This window comes from Xiphophorus couchianus, chromosome 4 (assembly GCF_001444195.1).
Source record: "Xiphophorus couchianus chromosome 4, X_couchianus-1.0, whole genome shotgun sequence".
Classification (NCBI taxonomy): Eukaryota; Metazoa; Chordata; class Actinopteri; order Cyprinodontiformes; family Poeciliidae; genus Xiphophorus; species Xiphophorus couchianus.
Window position 1 is genome coordinate 32,889,452 of NC_040231.1, and position 12,861 is coordinate 32,902,312.

General features: G+C 37.3%; 1 protein-coding gene across 1 annotated transcript; it reads left to right on the forward strand.

The window, feature by feature from the left end:
• The first annotated feature begins 2,660 nt into the window (after positions 1-2,660).
• Positions 2,661-12,489, forward strand: LOC114142506 (tryptophan 5-hydroxylase 1-like). Its single transcript, XM_028013818.1, has 11 exons — positions 2,661-2,884; positions 4,581-4,721; positions 5,323-5,506; positions 5,575-5,675; positions 5,814-5,881; positions 6,019-6,215; positions 8,037-8,172; positions 8,304-8,430; positions 8,547-8,642; positions 8,759-8,892; positions 11,938-12,489. Exons 1-11 carry the CDS (start codon positions 2,783-2,785, stop codon positions 12,110-12,112), a joined length of 1,461 nt encoding a protein of 486 aa, XP_027869619.1. The 5' UTR covers positions 2,661-2,782; the 3' UTR covers positions 12,113-12,489.
• Positions 12,490-12,861: the final 372 nt, after the last annotated feature.

Genomic DNA, 12,861 nt, shown 5'->3' on the forward strand with positions numbered 1-12,861 from the left:
AGAATTTCCGGAAGAGCACAGGATACTTGTTTTTAAAATCTTCCTAATAATTTATCATTAAGGTTTAAGCTAGACAAACTTTCTTGTTATAACAATACATAAAACTTGTAACAAGAGTTTCTTGCTTTAGCAAGATGAGATCTAAATCTTGTTAAAACACCAGCGGCTCTTTGCTTAAATGACAAAAAATGCATCAGTAAAAAAGCAACACCTCGCAAGATGCTGGAGTATCACCTAGAAAAAGGGTGTGAAGTTAGAGTCAGAGGGAGTCCCTTCATGTCTCTTTAAGAAATAATAAACTGTCAAAGAAATGTCATATCATCAGCTAAATATAGCCCATCTATGTGTGTTTCAATCTCATTCTAAATCTGTTCTCAGAAGGTCTTGGAGGTTTAGAGAACATGAGTAAACATCAAGCATCGTAAAGACAAAGGCGACAGGTCAGGAAGTTGTGAAGAACTTTGGATCAGAGTTACATCATAATACAATTCTCCAAGTCCTTGGCATCTCATAGAACAGTGTGGAATCCATCATCCAACATGCAAACTATATTCACAACTGACAACCTACCGACATGTTCATCATTCCAAACTAGCAGGCCAGACTCAGAGAGCAGTAAGCAAACAAACAACCAACTTGTTTAATGCAACAGTTGTACTCAGGGTTGTGCTGGAGACAAGCAAGATTGATCTAATTTAGAAAGTGAGAATTTCCAAAATTCTCACATTGAAAACCTTCATAATTTACAGAGGTAAACTGAGTAGAGATCTCATTCAGCTCTCCATCCATTGTACAATTTGTTTATTTTTATTTCAAAAATATGATAAAATCCATCTATCATGTTTCCCTGATCTTCACAACTCAAACCTTTCAGAAGAAGAAGAATTTCAAAACCAAGAGAGAAATGCATTTAGTTTCCAGAACACTTGAAAGGATCAACTGTTGGTAGATCTCTATTGAGCAAGTTTCTCTCTGTGGTCGCTAAATCTTATGCATGGAAAATATTTTATAGTAAAATATTGTTGTGTAGTAAAATCTTGACTACACAACAATAGCAAATATTTGGACGTACCATTTTGATCTTCTAAATTGTGTCAATTAGATATGCCATGAAACACAATAGGTACTTTTTTCCATAAGGCTAATTAACTGCAGCATCTGTTATCCACATGAATGATTTCAACATGACTGAGTGAGGTAGAAAGAGCAAAGCTTAATACAATAAACATATAAAACCAACATGTGGTTACAGAATGACCTGAAGAATTACAGAGACAATACAGGAAAAGAAAGCACAACCACACAAAGGCATGAGCTTTCTAATTGTATCAGCAGAGACTAGATGGAGCACACAGCTTTTAATTAAGCTTCTTTAAATATGTTGCACCGGTCTGATTCCCCACCCAGAGAAACCTGGCAGTTAACTAGCCAGCAGTCCTGCGTCAGTCATTTTCATCCTGGGTTGTTAGTGAGGATCAGATCCGGCTGGAATTGTATTTAGATGTACAAGGTCTCATGGAGAATCTTTTAAACACAGCCAGCTGTCTCAGGCAAATTTTAAAAAATGAGACAGACTTCTTGTCTGCTCAGAATCTAATCTGAGTAAAATCTCTGATTATAGATGAACCATATGTCTGAGGTGGATATGTGCTCATATTGGAATATGTTAGGGAGACAGGACTTTTTTATTTACTCATATTACTCATATATTAATAAAAAGGACCTTATAAAAGTCATTAGTGACATTAGAAATGTATTCCTTCCACTTGTGAAATATTGCAAAAATGAGAAATATCCTGTCAATGAGTGATGCTGAAAAACTTCCATGTATTTGTTACTTCAGGGCTTCACTACTTTCATTCTTTACTACCAGGAAATCCTCAAAATGTATAAATAAATGCCTTCAACTGATCTAAAAACTTGCAGCAAGAGTTTGGTTGAAAATAAAAAGTGAAATCCATTGAGTTGCTGTTCTAGTGAACAGCAGCAGCCCAGCGCCTGGGAAAGCTTTCTGCTTGGACTGGAGCAAGCGGTATGGGTTCAGGGTGGCAGGAAAACCGCTTTGTCAGCATCATCAGATACCGTCTCTTCTTGGGGAATGTACAATTCTTCAAGATTCTCTTTCTGCTGGAGCTCAGTGGAGCTAAGCAGGTCCAGGCTTATCGATGGAATGACCAGTTACACAAATAGTAGACTTTTTATGATGGTCAATTTGTGAAATTCTGTCCTGGGAACTGCAGGAAAGAATTTAATGCTATGCATTCTGGAATTGAGAGTTTTTACTTGTCTCTTTTGTTTTGTATGTTGTTCAGTCATTGTTTTCCTGTGATGGATGGGCCCCACACAATCCAGCCAAACCAATATATACATATATTATACATTAAAGCTCATAAAATACAAACTACCCATCAGGGTTTGAGATGAATGTATGTAAAATGCAGACACCAATCCGATAGTGCCACATAATGAAGGGGGGATGGACTGCCAACTTCAGAAAAGGTTCTAACAATGAGAAGTAACAATAGTGTTTCCTGACAACAGACAGTGTGGTGTCCAGCTGGCCGTTTAATCATGACTTGTTCTAATTTTCTTCCTGTTCAAACTGAACCTCTCTCTCTTTTTCCTGACCCTCCCCACCCTGCAGCTTCATAAATACAGCCCACATTCTGTTTGTTCTGACTGAGCAGCCACTCACCCAGACTGCAGGTGATCCAGAAGGACTCTGGTTTGCCTCTCTGCCTAGTTAAAAGAACTTCACACAGTTTTTCTAAGACGTTATAAAATGTCTACTGATGCAGCGGAAGCAACAAAAGCCAAGATGCCAGATAAACTGGAGCCAACTAAAGGAAAGTCACATGATTCTGACAAGAAGGTCGACAATAAGGCGAGTATCTCAAAATATGAATGTACAGTCTATGTGTTTTGCTTCTTGGAAAAAATTCACACTGAATAAGAAAGTAGAAGTTTATTGTCACTTTGAGTTTATTTTGACCAGGTTTTCTAAATAATTCAGAAATTATAATGTTTTAAGAAAAGCTTTCAATTTAACTTGAGTGAAACCTCAAATGATCTGTTTTGCCAATATTTCCTGTATCATTTTTATCTTAATAAGTCATCTATGAATTTATTATTCAAAGATAATTTTTGCTTAGTTTAGCATCTGATTAAGTGATTTATAGAAACTTAACATATTTTCCACAAAAGCAGAAACCAGATGCCAGAAAATGAACTAGTAATATTAAAGTTTTTTTGGATCTAGTGGCCTTTATTTGAAAGTACTAGGACAGGAAAGTAGGTAATGAGAGACTGAAGACATGCAGCAAAGGTCATCAGGCTGGGATTCGAACCTGTGATGAGGACTAAGGCCTCCTTATGTGGGTTGTGCTTTTCCCCTGCGCCTCCGAAGCAGTCTGAATATTAGGGTATTTTTTAATGATCACTAAAAGTTTAAAATACTGTTGCTTGTTAATCAATCAATAAATCAATCAATCAAGTTTGTTTGTATAGCCTATCTCAGCAACAAGGCAGTTCAAAGAGCTTTACATCATAAAAACACAAAAATCAACAATTGAAACATTACAAGTGCCATCATTACACATCAAGATGTTGGTCAATGTTTCACTTATTATGGTTCTAAAGCAGCTCTGAACAGAAGGGGATTTAGTCTAGATTTAAATGGACTCAGGGTTTTGGCTGTTCTGCAGTTTTCTAGAAGTTTGCTCCAGATTTGTGGTGCATAGAAGCTGAATGCTGATCTCCATGTTTGGTTCTGGTTCTGGATGCAGAGCAGAACCGGAACCAGAAGACCTGACAGGTTCTGGAAGGTTGCTCTGGCAGCAGCAGATCTTTAATGTTTTTTGGTTCTTTATAAACTACCAGCAGTATTTTAAAGTCTACTCCCTGGAGGACTGTAGAACTGGTGATGTGCCTAAGAATTTAATCTAATAATATAATAATTATTATTTATTATTTTTTGGCAATTTGTTTCATAATATTAAGGTTCAATTATAGATGTGCCAATTGTAAAATCTTTTCCCTAATGTGTTGCTTTTCTGTTAATCATAAAAGTTTGGTATTTTATTTGTGATCAGCTGTTGACAGCAAAGTTATTATTGTCATGACAGTTTGACTGTCAACAATTCAAACCTTTGCATAAGAAAATTGTCTACACTGAATATGACAAACTATCTTGATATATTATATTGTTATTACTATAGCATTATTAGCATCAATAGTACCATTATTATTGTTGTTAATACTATTAGCGTTACAATTGGGAATATTGTAAACATATTATATTACTAAAATTCTTATAAATATTAAGAGATCATAACAGTGATGTAGCTGGAGAAGGGATGGATTTTATAAGTTTTTCCTTCAGCCAGCTTCTTTTATCATTTATCATTTATTGCATACCTGTTATAAAACACAACAATGCTCTGGTCATAAAACTAGCATAAAGCTCTTGATTAACATATCTAATGAAACTAGACTAGTTTATATTGAAACATTGTTGAACTAGAATTAAATCTGTAAAGCTGACGACAATCTAAAATGTAATCCCACATCCAAAAACCAAGGTAACACTGAATGGAAGTGATGGACACCAGGACAACCTCATGACTGGACAGCCAAGCAACTCCAGAAACAAAGCAGCAACTATTATATTCACACTGAAGAATGAAGTGGGGGGGCTGATCAGAGCTCTGAAACTTTTCCAGGTATTTTTTAATATGCATGCTTTAAAAGATAAAACTTTTTCTGTCATCTAACAAAATTTGTATTTCAATTCACAGTGTAAAATTATGGAACAAGTTAAATGAGGAGTTAAAACAAAGTTAAAATTTAATACAATTTAAAAGAAAATATAAGGAGGTCATTTTCAAAAGATATAGAAATATGGGTGATCGTTATCACTAATGTGTATATGTAAATTGAGGCTAAAGCATATGAGTGTGTGTGGTTATGGATGTATATATTTAGACATATGTGTGTTTGGTGAGTACATGGCAAAAAGAAAAAAAAACAGATAAAACGGAAAATTAATTAACCTATGTTTTATTTATTTATTATTTAATAATGAGGGTCTATATGAAAACATGGTATGAGTTTATGGAGTATGAGTTCATAAGTTTCTTCCTTCTTCCTACTCCTTTTTGAGCATGTTAAGATTATTGTGGTTCAAAAAAACGTCTTTTGCATTCCTTGTTCATGTCTGTTATTTTATACTGCTATCATGTTCGAAATAAATAAATTAACTAAAATAAAAATGGCTTGATTATCAAGCACAACTTTCCAAGCGCTCTGACCGTGTTGTTGCAGGAAAAACACGTCCATCTGGTTCACATTGAGTCTCGCAAGTCCAAACGGAGAGATTCAGACTTTGAGATCTTCATAAACTGTGATTCAAAGCATGAACAACTGAAGGAGCTGACCGAGCTGCTGAGGACACACACCGACATAGTGGAAATGACTCCGTCTGGAAGCTCTTCTTTACTACATGATGGTAAGACACGTTCAGAATTAATCATGAGCATGTAAGTAACATGCAATAAATTCCCGATTTTCCATCAGGTTTGGAAAGTGTTCCCTGGTTTCCTACAAGGATTTCGGATTTGAATCTGTGCGCCAACAGGGTTTTAATGTACGGCTCTGAATTAGATGCAGATCACCCGGTATGTTTAACCTCTGTGTTGTTTTTTCCTCATTTTCTGTCTGTTGTCTCAACCATGAAAACAGATAAATGGCTGTTTAAAAAAACAAACAAAAAAAAAAGCAAAAAAACAAATTCAGACACAACATTGTTATTATAGGGATTTAAAGACCAAATTTACCGTAAAAGGAGGAAGTATTTTGCTGATTTGGCTATGAACTTCAAACAGTAAGTGACATTTTCTTTTGGTTTCCTGCATCATTGATAGTGAGTAGTTGAATAAAAGAAATAAGAAGCCATATTGCAAAATTTCTGTATATTAAAATGTGTGTTTTTAATCTGTCATGCCTGATTATATGCGACAGTGGTGATCAGATTCCTCGTATCGACTACACGGCAGAGGAGGTGCGGACCTGGGGCGTGGTGTTTCAGGAGCTTAACAAGCTGTATCCCAGCCATGCCTGCAAGGAGTATCTGAAGAATCTTCCTCTGCTGACCAGATACTGTAAATACAGTGAGAACAACATCCCTCAGTTGGAGGATGTGTCACGCTTCCTCATGGGTGAGTGTTAAAGCTGTGCCAGGGCTGCAAAAACAAGGTACCAACATAAATAAAGTGATTTCTTTTACTTTTTTTTTCTCAAAGTGTAAGAGTTAGAGATATATATACACCTCACAGGGCCTGGCTGCATATATGTTTCTTAATTTGAATAGTATTGAAGAATTCATCTTTCTGGCACCCATATAAATATATAAAAATTCCCTTCTCACCCACCGCGGGTGGTTCTTATCCTCTGAGCTCGGGTCCTCTACCAGAGGCCTGGGAGCTTGAGGGTTCTGCGCAGTATCTTGGCTGTGCCAAGGACTGCACATTTCTGGACTGAGATGTCTGATGTTGTTCCTGGGATCTGTTGTATACATATATATATATATATATATAGGTGACTTTTAAAATCAGCTGCATTGACACAACTATTTTTTTAACAATGTTTTCTTGATAATCTTTTGTTATGTATATAACGAAAATATATTTACATAAAGTGAAGAGATAAATAATAAAATAAAATAAAACATATAGAGAAAAAAAGTGGTGGTAGGGAGTCATCACTCAATCAGGGAGCAGAGACCGAAGAGAGTGAAAGAATGTCAACGAAGGGCGCCAGAATTGATCTGAGTTGCCTTTCACTGAATATCTAATCTTCAGTTTTAGAAGAGACATGGTCTCACTGAGCCACTGACTGCTAGAGGGCGCTTTAGTAGATTCCCAGTGAAAAAGCTGCTGCCAGTAAGGAAGTAAATGCTGAAATGTCTAAGTGATTAAGCAGTGAACCGCTTATAGGTAAATGGGAAGTCAAATATGGCGACATGGGGGTTGGGGGGGGGTCATGGTATCAAAATAGTTCTGCCAAAACGAGTAATGAACAAGAGTAAAATGTGTGTTAAATTACAGGAGGGTGCATGATGACATTAGTCATGATTCAGTGACAGAGTTGTGACAGGCGAGTTTTGGGGAAATTAACTCTGAAGAGGACTGAAAGCTCATTCAGTTTAAATGATTTTGTCTGTGATTCAGACAAAGTCACACTGAATTTGTCTGAATATTTTTTAAGTACATTATACCACTAAAAGTAACTACCAAACGTAGTTATCAAATTCCTTGTAAAAGTCATTAAAACACTTCAGCCCTTTATTATCCCATGCCAAAAAGGTTGGATCTGTGAACCCAGCTTGAAACAGATGATTCTTCCATAAAGGAGCTAATGTAGATGCTAAGGTAAATTTAAAGTGCCTCCTAAATTGATACCAAATTTTTAATACAGAGCAAAATACTTGGTTATTTGTAAAGTCAGAGGGGTTGGATGGAAGTGAGAAGAGCATTTAGAGAGGATGAGGAACATGACCGCGTCTCTAGCTTGTCATAGTGACATTTTAACAAATATATAAAAATATATATTTTTATTATTGGTGTCAACTGATTTAAAAATGCCAATTGATTAATGTTAATCAAATTAATCACACTATTGGTGATATTAATCACCATTTATCGTGTGATTTAAACGGTCAGCAGTCATTGATTCCAGGATTAAGGATTCCATTGTGAATTCTCACATTCCAGGAAGTAGCATAATTTTTTTTCTTAATTTTTTCATTGTCTGTATTTTGAGATCATTGCTATTTTTTTGCAATATGGAATACAATTTTTTAGTTTGATTTTGTTTCCTTCCAATGCTAACATTAACATTTTCATTAACTAACAGTATGCTTTATGAACTTGTATAAGCAAGTTCTCTTCTGTTTTTCATGTCCTCCTGTATTTAGTAAGTCTGTTTGTGTTTCTGTATATTTCTGTATTTGTGTGTATTTGTGTGTACGGTGTAAACAGAGCGCTCAGGTTTCAGCATCCGGCCGGTAGCAGGCTACCTCTCTCCAAGAGATTTCCTAGCAGGGCTCGCTTTCAGGGTGTTCCACTGCACTCAGTATGTCCGTCATGGCTCAGAGCCTTTGTACACACCTGAACCGTGAGTAGACACACACACACACACACACACACACACACACACACACACACACACCCACACACTCAGTGTGTGATGAGATCCTATCTCATCTGTTGTGGTTCAAAATGTTTGTTGGTCCATGGTTCATGCAGGGACACATGCCATGAGGTGTTGGGCCACGTTCCTCTCCTGGCAGAGCCCAGCTTCGCTCAGTTCTCCCAAGAGCTTGGTTTAGCATCACTTGGCGCTTCAGATGAAGACGTGCAGAAACTTGCCACAGTGAGAATACAAACTGTGTTTCCAGCCCATTTCTTGTGACTTTAAGGACTTGTACAGATGTTCTACCCATTTTAGTACAATGTTACATTTGCATGTTCTGTTCTCTGGTGTTGTAGTGTTATTTCTTCACGGTGGAGTTCGGCCTGTGTAAGCAGGATGGAGGCCTGAGAGCCTATGGAGCTGGACTCCTCTCCTCAGCTAGTGAACTCAAGGTGACTTTTAAAATCAGCTGCATCGACACAACTATTTTTTTTAACAATGTTTTCCTGATTAAATGTTCCTAGCAAATATTTCTGTAGAGGTAGTACATGAATCTGTCTGGTCTCAGCATGCTCTGTCTGGGGAGGCCAACATCCGCCCGTTCGATCCCGTGGTAACCTGCAACCAGGAGTGCATGATAACCACATTCCAAGATATTTACTTTGTGGCTGAAAGTTTCGAAGAAGCCAAGAACAAAATGAGGCAAGTAAAGAAAAACAAACATACCTGTAAGGTAGAAGGAAAACACTTTTTTAAAACAAATAAATATATCAGGACCTGTCCAGGGTGACCCCGCCTCTCTCCTGGAACATTAGCTGGAGATAGGCATCCACACCCCTCCAGACCCCACTAGGGACAAGGGTGTTAGAGAATGAATGGATGGATGGATGGATAAATATATCAGAGTGTGCCTTGTGTTTTATATTTAGCAGTAATTACAACTGGAAGTTCTTTTGGGCTTTTTTTATCCGCCTGCTTTGAACTGACATGATGTTAGTGGTGTTGATTTAGGACCCAAATCAAGAAAGGCAGAGGCATGCAGTAAACGAATAATATTTAATTTAATTTAATATTACTGATTACTATTTCTGAAGGCAGTTGGTTGCTCTGACTTTAACTTTGATTTATCAGAGATATCTGTATACGTGTGCGTGCGTGGGGTGTGTAGGCGTGTGTGTGTGTGCGGCCGTGTGTGGGGGTGCGTGTGTGTGTGTAAAAAGGAATCAGGTAAAATATGTCTGTCATTCAGTCATAACTCTCCTTAGAAAACTGTCTCATCTATAAACTCTTTCTGCAGTTTGGCTCAAGGCACCTTATATCTCCATAAACAAAGGTTATCATAGTCATATGATATATTCCAAGCTTAACAAAAAAAAATAACCAGTTAACAAACACAAAGACACCAGTGGTTTACATTCATGTAGTTTTAACTGCAGCTGCAACTTCTTGAGAAATTCCTGGTTCATTTGGTTACAGCTGTCAGAAAATATTTTCTCTTTTCGAAACTAAAGTTTTATTTTCAGTTCCCTCTAGATGATTTGTGTACAAACATACATGAATCACCTGCTTTACCTTCCAGGGTCGCCCCAGAAAAACTCATTCTTACAGTCCTTAACGCCCAAACTGATCCCTACAAAAAAATATACATGTATTCATATTTCTTCACTTAAAAACCCTAAATATTTCAGTCCTGTTTGTTATATTTTGCTAAATGTTTGGAATAATAGTGCTCTCCACTTAAAAAAGTGTAATTTGTCAATGTGTATCTGTTTGGCTTTTATGTAACGTTTAAACTGTGAAGTTGTAATTAGAAGTAATGTGAACGTTTTTGATCTTTATCTAAGCAATTTGTTGTTTTTTGCAAAATCTCCTGGGTGTCAGAAAGATGAATTCTTCAATAATATTCAAATCAAGAAACATATATGCAGTCAGTCCCTGTGAGGTGTGAGGCAAAAGCCTGAATAAAATTATTACATAAGTAAACATATCATCTGAAGTACTGTGCTGATAAAGAGAATCTTATAAACCAGTAATTCAATCACATATCTTAATTTTTCACTGCTGGGCCACACAGACCTGAAGCGGCATGCATAGTGTGAGAGCTGGCGCAGGATTTCTTCTCATCAAATCAACATGAAAAATCACCAATGTTTCATGTGAAATGAGTCCTGATCCAAGACTGATACAGAGGGTCACTATTTGATTACAATTAGGGCTGCACCGCTTGTAGTTTTCTGAGTGATCGCCAATTACCAATCTTTAAAAAGCCTGACCTGCCCGTTACAATTCTTATTTTATAATTATATAACTTTTTATCTGAAATGATGTTAAATATAGCAGGGAGGTTGCTGAGTTAGTATCAGTGGGGTCATTATTGTTAACTGCAGATGTGCAGACATGACCTGGTTGGTAGATCTGTCAGTCAAACCTCTTACAGCAGAGCAATAGAGGATAGTGGCTGATTTTTAGACCTTTGCTGAGGAAGATAAGCTCAGTGGATAAGATTGATTTCACATGAAAGATCACTGATCTACCAAACTTAAGAAAATCAGGGCTGAATTATCAGCTGGCCGCATAATAGGCGCACCGGTAATAACAACATATCTGTTCTTCACACTGATTACACTGTATGAATAATCAGAAGTTTCATTTCGGCATTGAAGAACACATTGGGTGATAAATGTTGATTTTCTAAGAATTGGAAATGGTTGAACTCAGTGCTGCTGAGTGAAGCCATGAGGCAGGGAGAGACCTGGAGCTCAGCCTGGGACTACCTCCAAGCTGCTGCAACTGCAAACAGCTTAAACCACAAGATCAATTAAGAGAGACGCTATAAAGCTCAGCTGACCTCTTTACATCAGAGAGAGTTCTATTGCCTTCTACTGTTGTTCACTAGAACGTTACCACCTCTGGATTTGGCTCAATGAAATGTGCTGCCCGTTTTTTCTCTTTCGTCAAAAGAATAAATGCTTATCTGTAAACACATGTGAGACTTCAGTGAATAAACTTGGCCAACGTAGGAGTTCCTGGTGGGAACATGGGTGTGGATATGCACACTGGGCCTAGAGCAGGGACTGTTCAAAGTGTGCTCACCAGGGAGCGCTTGTTGAGCTGTACTTAAAAACAGCCACCAGAAAATACAGACAACCTGAAACTGGAAAACCTGACAGCTATTATTGAAAGGTGCTTGACTGTGATAAAATTGATGCTTGCAAATTGTAGTCTGTGAACTATAGCTTTGAATGATTAATAAATATTTTATGGCTATCTTTCTCTCTTTAATAGACAGAAAGGTTTGTTGTGTACTAAACCTCAGTGGATGATCTGTTGAGCTGGTTTCTTTAGGCTACCAGCAGTGCAGAAGTTTGTCTGTTGATTAAGAGAAACTCATACAGACTTTTGGATGAAAACTTGTGTGATCAGTTCTTTGGCCTGCACACTTCTGATCAGGTTTACCCATAAAGTCAGCTCTGGCTGTGCTGCTGCCTTGACTGTTGTCTAACCAGCAAAAGCCAAACAGACTGCCATTATAAGAACTGTCTGATCCAGGCATAACATTTCTGAAGTGGCATTTTTATTAGATGCTAGGAATATTTCTGAGATGAGTTTTACAATGGTCAAAAGGCAACCAGGTCTGATTAACTTATTTAAAAAATGATACGGTTCAAATCTTTCATGTTTTCCTTTCTGTTTCAGATGATATCACGTCTTAATCTCTGATCATAAACCGCTGTGCTTTGCTTGCAGGGAGTTTGCCAAAACCCTTAAGCGTCCATTCACAGTGAACTACAACCCCTACACTCAGAGTGTGGACGTTCTGAGGGACACCTCCAACATCAACAACATGGTGAAAGATATCCGGCATGAGCTGGACATTGTTGAAGATGCCTTGCGTCGTCTCGGCAAACTCCAGAGAGACTGAAGAGTCAAAATTGCAAATTAGCAGTCTCCAAACTATTTAAATGTGATTGTTGGTTGTGCTCTGTCTCTTTTTTTGCTTGTGGACATGATGCTGCATATGCTAAAATAATCAATTGATGTTTTATTAAGTTATGATATGAGATGTAAAAGGTGAAAATGTCTGTAGTTTCACATTGAAGAAATTTGACTGTTGCGCTTGTATGCCTTCTGTTCAGCAGAAGGCTTACAAGTCCCACCCTAAGGACAAACAGTTTGAAACAGTGAAGCAGGACTTAAAATCAGTTTGTTGTTATAAAATGTGCTACATTAGAAGTTCAAGTAACAATTTCAAAGTTCAAGTTAAAAATGAATGGGAAAAAGTTGGAAAAAAATCCAGTGGGAAAGTTGTAAACAGGAGGTTTCTAATCCTGAAATCCAAAATGACTGCACTGAAAATATCTGTTTCGCACAAAATACAAACAACCCTACTTTAGTGAACATGTTGCTGCAGTGTTTAAAATAACAAAATAGAAGAAAATTCATTGCTCACCACCTGCATTGCTACTAGTAGAGGATTCCTTGGAATTGGAATTGCAATTAAGTTGGACTTGGTGTCATTCTCAGATTAAAACGCTGACTTGAAGACCGCATAACTTGCACTTGTTCCTAATTGTTCCGACTACAGTTTTATGTAGTCGGTCACTAACTTCTCTCATTTTTGTTGCAGTTTGGAATATGATTAAATAGAGATCACATCCTTCCATTATGGCT

Coding starts and splice junctions, on each gene's coding strand:
- LOC114142506 (XM_028013818.1), top strand. CDS start 2,783: ATGTCTACTGATGCAGCGGAAGCAACAAAAGCCAAGATGCCAGATAAA. Junction 6,216..8,036: donor TGTGTCACGCTTCCTCATGG/GTGAGTGTTAAA, acceptor CGGTGTAAACAG/AGCGCTCAGGTTTCAGCATC. Junction 8,643..8,758: donor CCTCAGCTAGTGAACTCAAG/GTGACTTTTAAA, acceptor GTCTGGTCTCAG/CATGCTCTGTCTGGGGAGGC.